A 20920-nucleotide genomic window follows, 5' to 3' on the forward strand; every position below is an offset into this window, starting at 1 on the left:
TTGTGATCTGTGACCACCTGGGAAAAGCTGCTCAGGAATAAAGCACCATGGAAAAGCATTTAGGTTTCCATAGTAACTGCATTTACCTATTTACCCTGTATCCAAAATTGTACAGAACGTCTGCACCTCCTTATCAGCTCCACTTGAGGTAGCAGAGTACAGCCAGGGTCAGGGCTTCAGAGAGCCGTGCCCCAGCAGTTTTCTCCAACAGCCCTAGGGCTCCAACACATCAACACTGCACCTCTGGCCCCTTGGAGAGTGCTCAGGAAGTCAGTCTGGGACATACGTTCAATTTTCATTTCTATCACATCGGGGAGTCCGTCTTGCTAGATTTCTGAGGCAAATCTGGGTGTGTGTCAGGCTGGCGGCACATCCACTATAAACAGTTCAGGTTACACCCCCTCTGCCTCTGTATAGCTCACAATTATATAATCATATGCCCACATTTCTAGGAAAGCCTGTGAGCCTGTAAAAATCCTACATAGAAATGAATCTAATATTTAAATATCCAAAAGCATTCTCTTTCCATGTATACCTCATCACAGTATTTGATTTTGAAATAACTGCTTAATTTGTTTAATTTAAAGGAAATCTTAATTACTTTTTTTTTTTTTTTTCCAAAGAACATGAGACAACAAACAGGGTCAAATCCAGGCACTATGAAGGCAAACTCCCACTGAAATAACTGAACTTCCACAGAAGTCAATGGCAATTTTACACGGAAAGGGGCTTCAGGACCTGTCCCACCACAATGAAGGGGCCAATCTGAGGGGTTCTGAGCTCACAGTCAGGGAGTGCTGCAAACAGACAGCTTTATACTGGGATCAGGCCCAGGACTGCAGAAAAGAAACAAGAATAGTTGTTGCAATGCCCAAACCCCTACTGTAATGTTAATTAAAGTATCGTAAAGATAGCATACATTCTGTCACCGAAAGCTTCAGCATCTAATCATTCAAAGTAGCACTGACAACAGATAGCCTTGCAAAATATTAAGTAGATACATGTACTATCTTTCAAATTGCTAAAAAGTCTTGTCTTTTGTCATCTAATGAGTCTCCTCTTGCTGTTTCTTATAAAATTAATACTTAGACCCTTTCTGTAATATTTGTGCATACATATACATTTAATAACAAAAATCGTATCATATAAATATTTCTCACAGAAGCTGCAGAGATGGTGTGAGCAAAAAACTCCCTTCTGGGATTTTAGTAAAAGCAGATCTCACAAAGGATCTGGAAAGAAGAAAAAACAACCTTATATTAATGTAATCTCATATATCCGTGATTATAATATTGATCTGGTCATCACAGAGAAAATTATGTATATAAGTAAAAAAAAAAAAAAAGAATGTTACAGGTTTCATGTAATATAGAAGAAGGTATAAAATGGTATGTGTGCATATACACAGACAGACAGACAGATGAAAGAGATGTAAAAATCAGGATTGCAGCACAATTTTAACACATTAGCTGATGATTCTGAATGCTGGAGGTACTCCCTGCAGCAAGCATCCTTCCGTATGCACTGAAAACACCACACATCCTAGTTCATTTTAAATCATAAATTAAATAACCAAATGCTTACAGCCCTTACAGTGAGATAACATCAGGCGGAACGCTGCGAGGAATAGATCTGGCATTTTCACATAAAGCATTATCTTTGGTACAAGTACACCAGGCAGGACATTTTGGCTTCACTGGTTTCTTCCCTTCAGTCAGCAAAAGCACAGATAAAAGGCATAAGAAATAAGCAATTCTTCTAAAGGGTCTGCTGGCATTTCCCATTCTTTTGATCCGCTCTCGTTCCAGCCAGTTGAAAGAATATCCCAAAACATGAACAGGGGTTCTTTATTCAGCCATTGGTTGTCTTTCTATAAGTCCAGGTCAGTATTTGTCTCTGCTTTCCCAACCCTTTTCTTTCTCTTTCACTCTGTTTCTGTAGACAGAAACCTGCAGCTGATCTGTATGTTTCCACTCACTCAGGCAACGTACTGCTCAGAGAAGAGACCTGCGAGGTGCTGTAAGATGGGGAAAATCCAACCGGCTGAAAGGAAAGAAAAAAAAAAAAGGGGAGAAAAAAAAATACTTGCATCACCACAAAAACACTGAGCACAACACAGCGTTAGATCGCAAAGTGATGTAACTGAGAAATACACTGCTTTCTGTTTTCACAGGGAGGCCCTTTCCCTGTTACCAAAAATAGTACAGCATTATGTTTTGCTGGTGGGTGGGTGAGTGGGTGTGGGGTGGAGTGTATGTGTGTGGGGGGAGAAATCAGTCTTCTCTTACTGGATCCCTACAACCTCGTGAACCTTTGAGAATTATGCTTCACATACTGCAAGCAGCAGAACTAACGGCAGTTATCCACAGGAAAATGAAATCAAGTGAAACCATCAAAAGCATTGCTGCAAAAGCTGTTAGATTAATTTTTATCCTTAGCCCTTATTGCACATATTTGCACCACTGAAAAACAAGCTGCCACACATGGAAAATATTACAATGTATGAGAGAATGCCCACAACTGTCAGTCCTAAACAAAATATTTTCTCATGCAAAATAGACCCCAACTGCTGCTTTTTTTTTTTTTGCTTTTTCAGAAAAAGAACCATTCTTACTTGTTATATGTTTTTCTGAGCTGGTTAAATAAAGTAGATTGAGCAGTATTCAAAAATGGACAATATTACTTCCAAGTTCAAGTTAAAAAATTTGTTCGCTTGGAGACTGTTTTGAGATGGAAAAAAGGAAATTGTTATTTAAACACCAGCTGTGTTTAACCTGTAGTTAAGAATGGACCTTTTTGAAAAGTGACAGGATAGGAACACATCTTGATGGTAATAAAGAATCTTCACAATACTGTCTGGAGGCTGCAACTGAGATTGGTGCTGGGTGCAGTGTGAATGCTCGGTAAGAAACAGTCCTCAGCCTGAAGACTTTACAGTAAACTACACTAAATATTTTATAGGGAACTTAAGCAGCACCTAAGTGTTATTATATAAAGAATGGTAAGACAAAATTAATGAATGCCAAATAGCTGGAAAGCCATATGGGATTGTTTTATTTTTTTCCTATATAGGATCGCTATTAGAAGAGTTTTGCAAACTTTAATAGGTCTTGACACTCCCCATCATACTGGCGGAACTGTTTACGTACACAGATCACAAAACCTACTGCGGTTGACCCAATAGTAGAGAAGTTTAATACAGTCATGTTCACTGTTGGCTACTTCACATAGGTTCCATCTCCTCACCAGTAGACACCTGATCTCCTGATGAGATCTTTCTTGACTTCTGGTTACTCCTCCTTTGATTCCACATGGCCACTTGGCTCTGGCTCCTGCTCTACAGGCCGTGAAATCTCAAGACCAACGCTGGGCTATGCATGTTGTCTGCAGGAACAATGCCAGCAAGGCCCCAGCGCATACCCAGGTATGGGTGCCTGGCAAAATTCCATATGCTTTGGGTAAAAGATGGCAAAGGGGAACAACAGCCTGCAAAACTGCAAGAAACCCGGTGTACGGATACTAAGCATGACCCCAACATTGATGAATCCTTGCCTGGGCAATGGCTGAGGTCTGATCCCCTGGGTGAGAGGAGACCCACAGAGCTCACACCAGGTGGTGGGTCTGCATCATCCAAGGGACTGGGGATGGCCACACATGTCCAGAAAGGTTCCAGAGGCAGAGGCCCACCGCTGAGGGCCCTGCTGGGAGAGGACTCTGGTGCCCGCAATCTGCACGCTCCCCGCCAGCCACCCCTGCCTGCAATGCCAGGGCAGCTGGCACTGCCTCAGCTCCCCCGCTCGCTGCGTTGTGTTTTTTAAAAGCTCTTTATTAATTTAAGTGCAGGCCCATGTTTTTGCTCTTAGGAAAATCTTCCCTGTCAGCAGTCTCTCCCAAAGCAGGATTGACTTCAACCAGGAGTGACACAGAGCTGCGTTATTTCTGAACCCTTCCACTTTCTGTAAGAAAATGGTACAGAATTACAGTAAGCAAATCACTGAAATCATTATAAAGCAAATGTCGATGCCTTCCCTTGGGCATAAAGGTTACTTCTTGGTCTGCAAATGATCTCATTGCACAACTGAGAAGGGAGCTGGATTTGTGGGACTTGCGTAAGTAGGGTACACCATCTCCTCCCCTCCAAGATGTCCAAAGGCACAGACTTTGGTGAGGTGAGCACAGAAAATTCTCTAGCTTTTCGCTGAAAGAGAAGAAGCCTGTTTTTATTTGTTTGTTTGTTTATTCCTGGCAAAGACACCCATTGCCATGGCAATATTTTGCCACTGATGGTGAAACCTCGTGTTTCATTTCCTTCAGCTCATTCACTGAAATCCACCATCAATTACTTAAGCATTTCTTTTTAGTTAATACTCTAGCCACACTGTGAACCTCCTGAAAACTTCTCAGTGTTGTGGTTTTTCAGTAACAAAAGCACATTCTGCAGCAGGGCAGTAACCTGACTTCAGTTTGATCGGTGCAGGGAAGCGCCTAGAAGTTTGTTTTCTATTCCAAACTGCATGCCAGAACAACCACTTTTTCCAAAACTGCAAATATTATGAATATTTATAACTGCCCCGTCAGAAGAGAAGCATAAAACACATTTTCCAGAGTCTTTTTGTGCCAAGCTCAGTATTTCATTTCTTGCCATGCAGTGGTCTAAGGACAAATTGGTCCGTGGATTTTCAGTGGCATGTCTGCTCTCCAGCCATGGCAACATTTGGCCGCCCTTTCCCTCTGCCATGGCTGTTTGTTCCCTGGCTACTGGAGCAGGCAGTGACCTGCTGTGCCCACATCCGAGCGCCTGCCTCTCGCTCCTTGCTGGCTTGTTGTCGCTGGGGTTTCAGGTTCTGATTAGGCACAATGCGATTGGAAATTTACTTGTTTTTTCTTTCAGCAAGGTTTCAGCAGGGGGGATGTCATCGGACAACGCTTCAGCTGAAACATCTTGGCCCTGCCGCGCAAGGGAGGTGCTCGCTGGCAGACACGTTCCCGCTGGCTGGCTTTCGGGGACCCGAGCGACACCCCCCGCACCCCGGGCCGGGGCTGCGCGCGCCCGCGCGCGAGCCTGTCTCCCGGCAACCCGCTCCCGCCCACCGCCGCGCGCTGCCCAGCCCCGCCCCGCCCCGGCGCGCGCCTGCCGGGCTCGCGCGCTGCCCGCCCGCCGGGTGCGGCCGGAGCGGGGCTGGGACACCCGGGAAGGGACGGGCGGGACGGGCTGGGACAGTCGGGAGCGGACGGGCGGGCCGGGGTGCCCGCGCTCTCCCCGGCGCTTCCCCGCCCTTTGCCGCTGCCTCCTTATGGTGGCTGTCCGCTCTGTAATAATGGAGAACCATCCACCGCTGCCCTAAGCACAGCACTGATCCGCATTGCCAGCACTTCATTGATATTTCACTCCTTCACTTATGACCGGAGCTAAGTAAACCTTAGTGAATTATTATTTCCCACATAGTCACTCTACATGGTAAGAATCAAAGAGCTTATTTCTTCCAATGTATCCAAATTCTTCAGCAACAACAATTTTTGATAATAACCAACCATCTAATGATCCAACAGGCTTGGTGCAGGTATATGATGGTCAAAATTAAACATACTTTTGCTAGTTGTCATTAAAGGTATTCACCACCTACTCATGTCCTCTGGTCAGACTCAGCCCAACTTTTGTGCCTTGGTTTCTAGAGCAAACATATGCATTTATTATTATGCTTATTTACTAAACATACATTTTTAGCCAGTATTATCGAATATCTGGTTAAAAAGTGAATACTCCCATGAGTAAACCTGTTTCCTAAAATATTTGAAGAAAGCAAACACAAGTGGTCAGAACGTAGAGCCAAAAATTATTTATAAAAATATTTAATATTTTTTGAGGTATTAACTCTGCTCCACTGACTGTATTTGCATATTTGCATTAGCCCAATATGTTTTCATTACCAACATGTGACAAAATTTAAGTAAGCTTCCTGTGGTTTCATGCTGACTACATTTCCTTTTGCAGATACATATACTGTTACAGTTATCCTTTAATCCTGTTCTAAGAAAATTCTGTTGCCTTTTCTATGCTCAGGATGAGCTGCCTGCACATGTGGCCAAATCCAAAATGCACGGCTGATGATGGTGAGACTTCAGTGAACTTTCCTGTGCTTGGTGTTAAGCCCATGATATTTCACCACACAGATGCGCGATAGTCCAAATCACATCCCAAAATTCATGAGTCTCCTAAAGAACAAAACATTGTCATTGCTACGTTACCACTATGTTTGGAGCAGAAGGGTTTTGAGATCAAAGACTCCTACAAATATCTCATGAGTCTGAGTTTTCACTCTCCCCATGTTGCCCTTTTAACAAATTCTGCAGCAAATGGCAAATTTTAAGCAGCTGAGACTGAGGCTGTACTTTCAATAAACAAAATGAAGTCTTGGGAATTCTAAACAGCTCTGAAAACACTGTGCTTCCTGGTGGATCTGGCACCAAGAGCCATTGCCAGAAGAGGCCTTCTGCAGGTTAGGTGTAATAAAACTTGAGATGCCTTTACAACAGCTCATAGCACAGACTAGTCTGGGAATGAGATGGGGCTGCCCAGAATATTTGTGTTTTGGAAAGTTCTTCTGACTTTGCCCTGTCCTGTATATACAGGTCTGTATTACAGATATCCTTCTTTATCATACCACAGGAGTTTCATTAAAAGCAGAATAAGCAGGCCAGTGCCTGTGTGAAAACGCTGAGGAATTGGCTACTTCATTGCTGCCAACTTTAGAGGAAAGAAAACCTCGGAGGGTGGTCTCCTTTCACTTGCATAAAGTAGCCAGTTCACAGTTCACCATGGAGTTGGAAGTGATCACCTCTGAAGAGAGTTAGGTCTTTGCTCCCATAGCCAAAAGCACATAGTGGTGCAGAACACCTGTGCCATTGAGCATGTCCAGGTGAGTGTGCAGGTGGCTCCAGGACTGCTCGCTGGCTTTGGTATTGATCAATAACAGAAAGTATGTCAGGAGAGATGTACTGTTATCTGAACTGTCATTGTTTAAGAAAAACAGATGCACAATGTATTTCATCCAAAGAGAAGCTTGACAAAATTTGTCAGTGTTCAGGTGTTATTTTGTTACAACCAAGGGCTTCGGAAATCTATGATCCTTGACAGTTTATTTTTAAATAGTACAGAATATTAGGAATTACCTCAGAAGACACTTTGAAGCTATAGGATTTCTACCCCTTGTGATTTTTGAAAGGCTTTCTCAGGCTGGGAGGAACCTAGGGAGGACTCCTCATCCAGCCTCTTGGGTAACCAAGAGGGATGAAGGCTCAGAAGCAAGATATGAAGTATCCAAAATGTACTATGTTTTGCTATCACACAACTTTTAAACCAGTATCACAAAATTTTAAGGACCTAATCCATCATTTTTGAACAGCTGATATTGACAATACTGTTAATGTTGTGTTTACACATTCAACAGGATGATGGTTCATGCCAGTCTGACTGTCTTCCAAGGCAGGCAGGTGAGTGCCACAGCTCAGTAGCTTCGCCTTATGGAAGTAAAGAACATAACAAACTATCAAACAGAAAAAATCCATCAACCTTCCTTCAGGTCAGACATGGACATAACCGCAGCTACTGGACTGGCCCTTCACTATGAGAAAGACCCCAGTAATCCTACTGATCTTGTTACGTATTGATCCCCAGTTTCCTTCAGGATTGTCTATGCCTGCTCCTCCAAATGGGATTGGATCCTTGTATAAATCGCTGGGATTCCTCAGCTCTACCCTAACTCCTGCTTTCTGGTTTCCCATGGAGTGGAACCAGTTGCTTTCTCAGGTTTTTACAAGGCTCATAAGCTCCATTACAAAGCAGTATGCTTTGCAGCACACAGTCCAGTAGCATGAAGTTAACTGCTCTCCTGAATACCAGACACTTTTCTCCAGCTCTAAACAAATAATTCCCGCTTTGTTTCTATTGTATGCGTTTTGCTTTGAAAATGCTGACAATGGATATTTAGAGATGGGGATAGAATGAAAAGAGCAAACATACAAGCTCAAGAGCAAAAGAGAGTCCAATTCAAAGACATGTGAAGCTGTCTTCGTGGTTCACAGCAGGAACTGAGACTGCACCTAACACAGAGGAAAGTATTAAGAGATGAAACAATAATGAAGAACACCAGCTTTTCACTTGTTGCAGAAATCTGCACTGTCTCACTCTTTAAAAAAAACTTTCAAGAAAACTTGCCAGTAATTAATTTAGATGCTGGGAAGATCAGCACCTCACGTGTGCAAGGCTGGAAATGGGGGCACTTTTCAGCCAGACAACATGCCCATCCGAGTGGACCTGACATTAGACTCATCACCCAGTGTGCATCCTACTGTAAGATTAAAGCACCCTCTATAGGAACTTCTCAAAGAGCAAAAGTTGTGTTCAAATACGCAAGCTACTTTTTTGCTTTTTCCCCCCCTACAAGGCCTGATCAGACATTAAGAGCATGATACAACTAAGAAAATCTATGGTTAATTTATAATTGGAAATCATCTCACGACTTCTGAAGAAAACGACGTGGTGATATTGAGAACATAGTTCTGTGCAACACATTCCTTAATAGGGTGGTTTCTCTCTTCCCCAATCTTCCATGGGCTCTTGCTTCTGACCCTTCCTCAGCTTGCTACCAGTGTTTCCGTCTGTAATGCTATTCTCTAAACTGGATCAAATAAATGATCTGGTAAAAAAACAAAAACCAAATCAAATACTGAACAAGCCTAAATCTTTCCAAAACAAAACAAGAATTGCTAGAGCCAGAACAAGCAGCTGAGGACATGAGCAGGCAGGGAGCATTGGTTTCACTCTAGAGAAAATGTATAGTGAGCCACATGTTTGAGCAGCAGATTGATGTCACAAATGCCCACAAAAATTTAAGTAAATCATAGGATAGAACTGGTCACAAACTACCTCTGTCTGGACCAAACAGGACAAAACAGGAACCTCGCAAAATGCCCTACAATTTAGCTAGCCTTGTTTAAAAGTTATTATGTAACTGAAGGACAGACCCTCAAGAGGTATCTACAAACTGATATTTGATAATTACGGTCTCCGCTCTGCCAGCCCCTTGCACTGTTTATTGATTTAGTACTTGTTCATGGGAAGTGTTCTTCATTCCCACAGTGAAAGTACCAAGGGATAGAAAATCCCGTCCAGAAAGAACCCTGTATCCGAAACAAAACGTCCCAGATTTTCAAGAGTGAGCAAGTGCTTCTACAGACCCAAAACAACATACCACTGTCACTGTAGCTAAATGCCATTTAATTGGCAGCTAGAAAAGTCTATAATACATTTATTCATGGAAAAATGTTTGAGCTCTTCCAGTTTGCCAAGATGCTAATTAAAAACAGACGGCGTGTTATAAAATCCTTTCCTTGACCTGTGCGATCTTACATTGCCCTTCTGTACTTTGTTCATGGCATTGACTCACTGCAATTATTCTAATATTTATAAACTTGTATTGAATTTTCCTTGTCACTTTACAGACAGAAAAATTAACTAAATGGTATTTATTTAAATGTACATAGGAAATTTATTTGTTACATGGCAGAAATAATAAGGCTTTTGAGGAGAGAATTAAAACAGAAGGTTTCTACATCCTGAATAATTCACAATGAAAGAAATCTTACTGCCACTGAAGTCACTGAAATAGTTCAAGTAAGAGGCTCGCTGGAGTGTCACTGACATAATGTATTGCACAATGAGAAGGATGTGCCTCATCAAATGCATACTATTGCTTCACCATTGCTAATCAAAATGCTTTACAAGGCTGGGATTTGGATCAGTACTGAAGCATTTTAAGGAGTTGTTGCTCATAGCTCCACAAGTGTATTTTACCAGCTTTTTATTGTTCTTAACAATTCATGTAATTTGGAAAAACATCTTGTTTTGGTAAGAGTTCACGCCTTGAGCAAATACCTTGAGCAAATACTAGATCTGCTTGGCACCCACACCAGGCTGTGGTGAGCACACCGCCACTGCACAGGTCCAGCAGATTCTCTGTCACGTCAGGTACTGTTCCAAGCTGAACTCCCCCATCCCTTTTCCTTACGAACCACATCCCCCTGCAGAGGGGATCTGGAAGGCTGAAGAAGTGCATCACATCTGCTTGCTCATATGCCAACATGCCATTTACTCTGTACAGCTTTGAGAAAGAATTTGCTCTTTTGGCTGCTGGCTCTCTCCTTGTAGTGGGAAAGCAAAACCAACACAACATCATTATCTAAGAACTGGCTGTAGTTTTAAATGCAATTTTCGTAGCAACAGAGATATATGTTTTAGTTACGACTGCTCAGAAGCTAAAGGATTTTCCCTACCTTGAGTATGATAATGTTTACATTTTGACTTTACAATGCTTCCTACATATCACTTTTTAAGACAATGCTCCATATTCCATATAGCCAACTTTCTTTTAGACACCAGTCACTTTTTAGGCATCTGCAAGTTTCCACTGTTGCTGCCCTTGTGAAGGTGAAGAGTCATTAAAACTGGAGGGCCTAATTCCCAGCCTCGACATAATAAATCAGTAAGAATAAGCTCCTTCATGAAGCAGTGTAGTTCCCCAGCTAAATAAATGGCACACACTACTGATTAAACAAAGACACATCTGGCTTTTTTTCCTAAGCATTTTTTGAAGCAAACATTAATATATAAGAGAAAAACAGAAGGACAAAAAAAAAAATCAGGAGTGAGCACTCAGAGAGCAGTGGAGACATCACAGGAACAGAGATCTCGGACCCCAGGCATTGGGAAGGGAGACCTGAGAAAAGTGTCCCTAGAGAACTTCTTGGAGCAAATATTGGCTGAAAAGAGCTTGGAGCTGCAAATAATCTGCTGTTCAATTTGCTCTTCACTCTGGGAAATGAATGCTATACATTCGTTGCAAATAAAGACTGAATCAAAGATACCTGATTCCATTAACAATTTATTTTCCTCAACAGAACAATCTGAAATAATGAATTTTTAGATAACTGCTCAGGTCAGAAGTAGTAATAATGCTTTACTCAATGTTTCTGACACGTCTGCCTCCCCTCAGGGAGGCAGATCTCCCTTCACATCCACATTATATGTATTAAGATCTCTTTCTCTCTCGAGAGCTATATATAGCTTCTATTCACAGGCAAGCGCCACAACCACTTATTCATTCTTTTCATGCTTTACCTGCTGTTTTCAAGGCTGCCCTGATGCTAAAAATAGCTTCGCATATTAGAGGAGGGTTGCTATAGATTCCGAATGGGTGCTGTTAGGAAGACAGCTTTATCCCTCTTTGCCGAGGACACAGAGAATCCACGTGGATGTGGCTGACGGGCAGATGTGTCACCTGGGTTGCGCTGCCCTTTCAGAAGGACTCCCAGGCTCCAAGGTGGGGGTATTTGTGGTGTTCTAAGTCTGCACTGAACTGCAAGTCAATACAAAACACGGCTGTCACCACAAGTTTAAGGTTTTGTTTTTTGTACTGCAGTGTTAGATCACAGTGCAACAGTACTTTCATATATTAATAGCACATTAGCTTCTTTTTAACCGGGCAAACAATTTAATATTTTGTTGTATGGGCATATTTTCCTGCAGGCATTGACATCTCCAAGTAAGAAAACATCAAAATGCTTTGCTAGTTGTTCTTGCTAGAGAGTTGAAAGGATGACAATTCATCATCTATTTGATTACCTTCAAGACAGCAATGAAACAACATCAAAAAATTGTACTACATACTGTTGTTTTAAACTTCTGGCAGTGTGTCCTCTGACAATGCTGACAAAGCTAATGTTAATTTTGCAAGTTACCTTCCAGTCTACAATTTAATGGATACAGCAACTAAAAAACTGTTTATATATAACTTTCCAAATCACATACTGCATAAAACAGTGAAGTGTGCTACAGATAAGTGTCATTTGATTGTTAAGGTTATGAAATGTACATTTTCAAAATCTATCCAACAAATATTTTGGAGTTATAGGACAGGTTTTATTTTGTCAAGCCTGAACATGTGGAAATGTTGATGACTGTCTCTAGAACATAGTTACCTCAATACTCTGCAACTAAAGGCACATTAAAGTATTTTCCAACTTTTAGAAATCACTTTTCTACATTAAGACAGTATCACTGGTTGCATCCTTTCAGGATAATGAAGATTGGATTAATGGAGATAAGCAAGTGTCACTTTTCGTTCATAATGCAGGAAAATCCTAAGTGGTAACAATCTGACTTCGAATTTAAAGGCAAGATACATGAGTTAAAGGGCAAGTTGCAAGGAAGAATGGATGTCAAAGTACTGGTCATTAAAGTAACTCCCATGTAGAAACACAGGAGTTTTATTCCACAGCGTACATTAGCTCCCAAACATGTCATAAATCAGGTTCATTTCTGTATGCTGTATACCCTAAACTTACTCAGCTATGTTAACTTTCTAAAAAATTAGGTGATTTTAGAAAATTACAATTAAAAGTTGAAGCTCAACAGAAAAATGTATGAGAAAGATTACGCTTCAGGAGTCCCACAATAGGAACTGAATTTAATGTTTCATCTCCAAATACCAGTTTTCTTAGTTCTCAAAACTTACGGATGGACTATGGCCATACTTGAGATCAATGAGGTTGTCAGAGTAATACCTTCCTGTTGTTAACAGACTCAGATTACAAAAACCTCCAAATACTGACTCTGTCAAGGCTGAGGTTCAAATAAAAGTTAGTTGTACAGGGAAGGAGCGTCATAGATTGACTAAGACAACATTATTAAAAGATACTAAAAGATCCTGACATAACCTCAAATAATACAACCCATCTTTTAAGAGGACAGTGTAATGCAAACTTGAGAGAAAATTCTACTATATGCTAAAAGGAATGTTTTTTCACTAAAATCTCACTACACATCCTGGCCCTTATCTTCCATGTGGTTATATTTTATTTCCATTCAAGGCAAGTCACCTAGGTATGTAACCGTTAACGTTTTAATGTATTGCTTGCAAATTGAATGAGGTTTCAGCAAGTAGCAGGATCTTCCCCAAGGTACAAGCTTTTTATTTGCTATAAATACTCTCCACAGCAATTTTTTGAGTCTGCCATTTTTACTTCTAGAATTGTGGATATTGCATGGCTCAGTGTTGCTGGCTGTTAAGTAACATAACTTGATATTTGAAACTAAGTTAGACTAATTGTTCCCATTTAGGATAGTTATCCTTCCTTTTCCACTTAGATGCCATGGAATGAATAGTATCCTGGCAATACCTTCAATTGAAAGGTAGATAGTATTTCAGCAGTTTAAGTTCTGAATTATATTGGTGATTAAATAACACAAAATTGTATTTAATTTGAAATATAAACCCCATTATTTCCAAAATCTGGCAATCGGTAGTATAGTTTTACTAATGAAAAGTCAGTCCTAGCAGAATGGCTAATGGTATTATTAATTGAGGTCTTACAGTAGTACTGTATAAGCATGTTCATTAAAATAAAGAAATAGGAATTTTTACTGATTCATGCTACTTCAGTGCACAGAGTAGCCTCTCTATATCCCTGCATCCTTCAGTATCCATTGAATGATCAGCTACGGAGCACCTCAACCTAGATACAGGTTGAGGTTTGATTTGATATCATCAGCCTCCACAAGCAGTCACAGTACTACTTCACTATGTAAGTAAACCCATTGAAATCATAAGGTGAATGAGGGTAGATTTTGACATCGTTATACTTTATCATGCTCTTACACCTTATTTTTTAAAAACTGTGTGATTCCATACACTTGAATACACCACTGCATACTGCAAATAATCTCTGCTATGAAATATTTTCTGAGCTTTAGGACAACCAGTGGAAAACACTGTGATGAGTGCATCCGACCAGCTGCACAGTGCAGTCTGCAGAATTGACTTTCTTGTTTCCTGGATTAAGTACTGAACTTTTGGCTAAGATGCAGCAGAGCTCTAAAAGGAGGTGCTTTCTGGATCACATATGTAGGAATGAGACTTTATTTCTCTATTACATTATACCATGCACTCAGACTCTGAGGCACCTTTTTTTCCTAGGTTTTCTAGAATGCTAGGTACAAAAACACTGCTGAACTTGTTACTTGTCACTCACCTTTTTATACAGAAGATTCCACACATTCAACTGTCAATTATTTGTATCTTCCTTCAATTATCATCATAAGTGAATATGATGAATATATATACACAGTAGACATTATGCACAAAAATGCATATCAGGAAGCAAGGGAATGCAAATCTTTTCCACTTTGGTCTAAAAGTGCAATGGACTGTAATTTTGCTCACATGTTCTTTTTATTTTCACAAAAAAACAAAAACAAAAACAAAAACCAACAACATCCAGTGGGAAACAGCTTTCCCTTCTTCTTGGATTTATGCATTCGAATGCCATCAGTTGCTTTCCACCATAGCAGATCTAGACATAAAAGCAGGATTAAACATTCTTTGCTCTCTTAGGAAATATTCATACTTTGGGGAATTTAAGAATAATGTACTTCTAAAATCTCCTTAAATGAAAACTGGAACACATTGGAGGAGTTAGCTTCTGTATTCCGCTTATTTCAATGCAGGTTGATAAAACTAAGTAGTATTTTGTGCATATTGATAATTACTTTTTAATTAAATTCTTGATAGGCTGAAGTCACTATTCTTGTTTATGCCTCCTTACATACAAGTGCAATCTTGTAGTGAGCTTTGTTCTCAGCAGAGCTGCCAGACTGTAAGCTCTGGAGACCACAATCACCTGCCATACAACAAACATGGCACTAGCAGTGACAATTAAAAAGAGATAATACGGGAGGTTGCTTCCAATATATATTTTTTTTTTTTTATTAAGGTCTGCTTTATTATTTCCATAACTGAGTTAGTTAGTCTTTAAAGGGTCATACTGGAATTATTTACAATACACATCTTAACAAGGGCTTGTAGCCTTGTTCATTTTAATGATATTTTTTGAAATGGACAGGAATTTTAGCATCAAGGTTGTTGTTACAAGTGTTCCTTTAATTGGAAAAGAATGAATGAAACAATTTTGTTTTCAAGATATTAAGATTCTTGCATAACTCTGTAGTTATAGTTAAGAAAATTAAAAGACATTAGAAATTAAAAGTTATAGTTCTTCATATATCTTTGATTTATTAGTGTTAAGAGTGTAAGTGATGCTGTCATCAAATAAAGTGTTGCACATGACTTAAACTACTTCAGTCCATGATAATGAAGATTAAGGCTGCTCCTCTGTGAACAGTAACAAAAAAATTATTTTGTGAATTGTGCTTAAAGCTGAGGGGCCTTTTCTGTGTCACAGGAGGTGGAGCTAATGGAATAAATCAGGTTAGGCTATATTTTTTAAGATTGTGGTCTAAACTGGGATTCTATTTACCAAATTGATCAGCTAAGAATGAGGGTGCAATTTCCTCATATTTTGCTTCTTGGGAGATTTTCACATCAACTGAAAGTTTCAACTCCATTTTTAATAAAAGCCTTTGATTTTTGTTTATCCTATCAGCAGAGCAAATGTAAACTGGAATTTGAGACATGCACTGTCCTCTTCTTCAGATTTGCATTAGGGTTTATAAAACTAACTCCCAAACTCTGGTCTCAAAGTAAATGTTCTGTAGATGGCCAAGAGAACCACCATCTTCAGATAAAGTCTGACAGTGCATTAGGCAATAAGTAGTTGCAGAGGAGTTGTGGAGCAGTTGTGCAGAGATTTCTTCACTGTAGCAGTATAGGAGCCTGGAATAAAAAAGGTCTGTGTGTCAAATTCTATTTCATAAGGCCTTCTAAAATTCCATCACCTGTCAGATCTGCCTTTAGTTATATAGAATCAGAGCCAGATTTAAAAAAAAAAAAAAAAAAAGTTTCTGAATTGTTTGTCATATGGGAAGCCTTAGTGTTCCAGAAATTCTGTCCCCACATGATACATCTGAAATCGATCCCCAATGGTGTCAAATAAGAATAATTAAGAGGAAAATTTCCACCCATAATTGAAATATAGGGAATTCTATACTCTTATAATAGGGTTGGATATCATATTATTATCTCTATTTCATATTATTAACAAATACAATGCAATACAATGGTTACAGTTACTTATACAAAGGACTGGAATTTTGGAACAAGGGAGGAAACTGATGAACAATCAGATGCCATTTTTTCAAAGGCACTTTTCTAACAATGATTATACACTGAAATAGTAACTGCAACTCCAAAACTGCATAAAACAGCACAGCTGCTCTCAAAATAATGGACATAGCACAGGCCTGCCTATCATATTTTTTGTAACTGACCCTATGCTGGAAAATATTTGGAATCCAGAAGTGCTTTTATTGAATAAATTTATCAGCCAAACAAATAAAACTGCATTTGCCTTTTAGCACAGCAACATCGACACCTAGTGGCTACTTTACATTTGATACCCTTTATGTGACCAAAAAATGTGGAACTAACCTTTACTGAATTTGACAAAATAAATATGCATTTCAACAGCCTGCTCTCTGTACGTAACCATTAGATGATTGCAGCACGACGGCAGTCTTTAATGACTAGTCTGGAGAGACCAGTCCCGGTGATGGGAACTAGTGAACATGAGCCATTGCCCCAGCACAGCCCCGCTGGTTTTCCCAACCTGTCAGAAGTCTTAGGCTTGGGAGTTGTCCGTCTGACTGAAGCACCTACCTTGCTTGGGGCTTGCTGGGAGTGCACAGTGCATCCCCAAAATTGTACACAGATACATCTAAAACAAGAACTACACTTACTGAATGTGATGTTACTAGCATATGCGAACATCCATTTATAGTTCTACTTGCTTTTCTACAGATTACTAGGGGACTTTGGATAGAGGGAGATGAAAATCAGGAACACGACAGATACTATGAGATGGTGTGTACTATGAAGACAGGAAAATAAATGATTTGGCGACTTAACTTCATAGACATGTAGAAGATAGGAAAGTGCCAATGTTGAATAATGTTAGAAAGTCTAACTTCCTCACTTTTCAACAAAACAACTAGCTTAGCAGAGAAAGATTAGATAGGATAAATTTCAATTTTCCTAGAATTCTTGATGGTTCACACTACTTTCTCATAATCAAACTCAAATGTAGTCATACATGTCCTCTGCAAACAGCTCTTCTAATGGATATGGTTGGCAGTGACCACCTTGCCCTTGCTCTCCATACCAGTGGCAGCTGCCTATTCTGGCCTGCTGAAAAAGCCACCTGATTTGCTTCATTAAGAATTGGACCAATTTTTGAATTGTCTAACCAAACTAATTTTGACCAAACAAATCAGAGGCTCTTGAGTTTAAGCAACTTTACCTGAAGATCTTAGAAGGCAATAATCTCCTGCAAGAAAGCTGAGGTACTTGTTACCAGCTAAATACTCATAAGGACTGAACAGCTATGCTTAGTGCTTCTAAGAAATAGAGACAGAAAACTGACACTGAAGAAGAGCAATAAAATATATATGAGTTCTCAAAAATGCAACCTATATGGAAAGGTTGCAGTACTTTCATTTCTTTAGCTTCAAAAAGGGAAGAGTGTGGGTGTTCACGTCTTCCAATACTTAAAGATTTTTTATTCAACCAATGATCAATTCTTGCTTTCTTTACCAACTAGTACAGGACATTAAGAAATTATCTCAAGTAGCAACAAACGAGATTTATCTTAGATATTAGGGAAAAAACACTGTATACCTAACAGGTTAATAGATTCAGCTATTTATGCTGTGAAATCACCTATACTGGAAGCTTTTAGGCATACCTCAGTAAGTATGTCAGGTATGATTCTTTGAATTCTGCATTTCCATGATTTAGTACCTTCTCTCAGTACACACACACTGATAAAAGTATCCCCCGTAAAAATATGGTGGAATTAAATAAGTAAATAAACATGGGTTACTTCAGTAAACATCATGCTACCCCCAAATGATAAGAAGGTCAGAGGTCTGTCCTGAACACATATCCCCGTTGTTAAAATGCACCTTTTCCTCTCCAGTAGAAACTACATGAGTCAATATGTATTAATAAAACTCTTGATATCATCAACAGTTTTACTACCCATTTAATGAATCTGGATGATTGAGAAGTGGCAAATTCAATCAAATAATTTTGGCTAGGTTGGTTTTTTTTTTGCATACTGAGGCTATCTCCATGGTCTATTATACATAATATGATCTGAGATTACATAGCTGACTGGAAGAAAGACAGGAGGTAAACACACAGAAGCTGATGAACTTTTAGGAGTATATAAGAATCATGGACATTACCTTGTACTATTAAGAATACCCCTGGGAAGAATTTTTGGAGGAAGAAATTTGTGTTTCTTCTTCCAAAAATTTCTATGGAATTGTTACACTGAGTCATCAGAAAACTGATTAAAGTTGAATAAAGAATATGTTGACGATTTGAAAACTCAGAAAACATTTACTTCAAGGTTTTAAAACCATGTCTGACTGAAGCCCTCAGGATACATTAAGCCTCATATGTAACCCATTTCCAGATTTAGGGCAAGAGTGAAGTAGGAGCTACACTGATGTTGTCTCTTCTGTGGGCCATGAAGTTCAGGGCTGCTGTAATTTGAGTACAGTTTCACATTACTGCTAAGTTGATCTAACAGAGAGCTGCTGCTGAAAGGGCCACCCCTGCGCTTCACCTCCCCCTTCCCTCATGTCCCTCCATCCTTAACCTTTTTTTTGCACCACCCCTGTTACTCATCAGACACCACAGCAGGATAGTCAGAGGAGCTAGACTGGCAGAAAATTAAATACTGCAGCTCAGCAGAAGTGGTCAGATAAACACTAGTGCCAGTTGAAGAAGAGAAATGCTCTGTTCAGCAGCAGCTACCCCACCGATTGATGTACCATAATGGAAAACTGTGCTCTTAAGGTTTGGTTGCACAATCATTGAAATCCAATTCAAATCACAGCACATCCCACCCTGCAAAGAGTTATGCCCATCTCTTCTATTTTTTCCCCCCGTATCTTTTCAGTTCTGTGGGATTCGGATGAGAGAAGTGTCCTTTTTGGTGTCAAAGCACACGGATACTAGATTTAAACTATGGAGATACTCCCATAGGATCAAACTATAACACATATACCAAGAGCCAAGGACAGGTCCAGTTGTAACTCCCAATTTATTTAGGGGGCCATTTCTGATCCTCTTCCCCAGCTGCAGCTTACTGCAGCCCACATATAAAAAGCAATCGGGTGATATTTAAAAGCAACACAGTCAGTCATCAGTAAAGCATAACATAGTAAAATGAAATTAACTACCTGCTATTCTTAGAAAAGCTGTTTATAAAATAACTTCAGCATCTACAACAGTTGCTATAGTTGGACTCACTGCAGAACTTTCCTGTCCCAGAAAGTTTATTTCCTCTATATGCAGACTTTTGTGGCCACAGCACAATGCCAAGAGAGTCAAGAATTGTCAGTGTTCCCTCTATCTTTCCCACTTTTCTTCAAAGTGCATAATCAATGATGTTGGCCCAGTTTCCAGAATCATGTCAGAATTCATTCACACTAAAGCAGTCTGCCATTTCCATAAGAGAGGAACAACAAAAAGATGCCTGCTATTACAGCTTTGTGGGTATACATAATTTATTTTGAGATATTTAAATAATTAATTAGGATAATTCCATTTTTGCAACAGAGTCTCTGCCCTTTAGAGGAAGTGGGCCACATTCAGTAGGACTTCAGCAGAATACTGCACACACTCAAATAAGCATATTGCCACTCAGTTCCTTTCCACAGAACACTTCAGCATCACCTTTACATCCCTTCAGAGTGATAATAACATAATGAGAGACACAAATACTAAGTCAGGAGAAAAAATACTTTTGCTTTTAAGACTGAGATTCAGTAGCCAGGGTAAGGAGGTACACTGTCAACTATGGCGTGTGATTGCCTTACTGCATAATAGCAACTAGCTACAACTTGTATTTTACAACTTCTATATTACAGTGACAGTAGTAGTATTTCAATTTTGAAAATTTCCCTGTATTAACTGTATCTGTGGTTTAAGATTCCAGGAATCAATAATATGACTGGAAACACTGACATGGTCCAGCAGAAAGTATCTGTGATGGATTAAAGCATTTCAGAGCTCTGCAGCCAAAACGCTGGTTCAGGTATTGTGCACCCTAATGTTTGATGAGAAACAATATCAACTCCTTGACCGCTACTTGCTGTATCTGATGACTTAATGCTGAAGATGGGTATTTCCCAGCTCACTCATGAGAAAACAGTTTTTGTTTCTAAAGCTCCTTTCCCTGATGCAACCCACAGGCTCTCAAACTCTAAACCCAGCTGCCGTTGGTCCTCACAAACCGGTCACATATTGCCTTTCCTTCTTCTAACTGCGAGATGCGGTTGAAAAGAAGAGAAACGGCCAAAACATGTGGAAATCAAGGTTACGTTTACCTTGCCGAGGCTGCCAGGGCGCTAATGCGGCTGTGGACCAGGTCTGTGCCGCGGCGAGGGCACCGCACACGCCTCCTGCCCGGAGTCCAGCCCCGGGGACGCCTGGCGGCTCCTACCCGCCGAGCAGCCCCCGCCCGGGGCCCTTCTTCCCTCTGGGCCCCCTCCAGAGCGGCCCCGCCTCCCCGACCCCGCCCGAGGGACCTTTTCTGCCGGGGCCCTCCACTCTCATACCTCCTTGGCCCCGCTCCGCTCTCCCCGGAAAGCGCCGGCGGTGGCGCGGGGCGGGGAAGCGAAGGGGCTCGCTAAGGCTTCTCTGGGAGCCGCTACGGCCGAGTCCTACCTTCCTAGAGGCGGAGACCGCCGCAGCCGGGGCCGCACACCGGGTTCCCGGGCAGAGAGACTCCCCTCGCCCCTAAACATGATGAGCGGCTTTCCCCTCCCCTCCGCTGCCGCTCGCCCTCCCCCGCCTGCCGGCCCCCGCGGGCTGCCTGCGCCCCGCTGCCCTGC

General features: G+C 40.7%; 1 protein-coding gene across 8 annotated transcripts in view; it reads right to left on the bottom strand.

The window, feature by feature from the left end:
- Positions 1-20870, bottom strand: part of LGI1 (leucine rich glioma inactivated 1) — a 34788-nt gene extending 13918 nt beyond the window's left edge. For 2 of the 8 annotated variants that reach the window (XM_065842906.2, XM_065842903.2), the window contains exons 1-3: positions 20414-20548; positions 1594-2043; positions 1161-1232 (exon numbers count right to left, since the gene is read on the bottom strand). In XM_065842906.2, coding sequence (XP_065698978.1) covers positions 1161-1232; positions 1594-1784 — 263 coding nt within the window. In that variant the 5' untranslated portion in view covers positions 1785-2043; positions 20414-20548. Of the gene's footprint in view, positions 1-1160; positions 1233-1584; positions 2044-20413; positions 20549-20644 lie in introns of those variants that run through there. The other 6 variants (XM_071811993.1, XM_071811992.1, XM_065842905.2 and 3 more) reach the window with 5 other exon arrangements.
- Positions 20871-20920: the final 50 nt, after the last annotated feature.

This window comes from Patagioenas fasciata, chromosome 8 (assembly GCF_037038585.1).
Source record: "Patagioenas fasciata isolate bPatFas1 chromosome 8, bPatFas1.hap1, whole genome shotgun sequence".
Classification (NCBI taxonomy): domain Eukaryota; kingdom Metazoa; phylum Chordata; class Aves; order Columbiformes; family Columbidae; genus Patagioenas; species Patagioenas fasciata.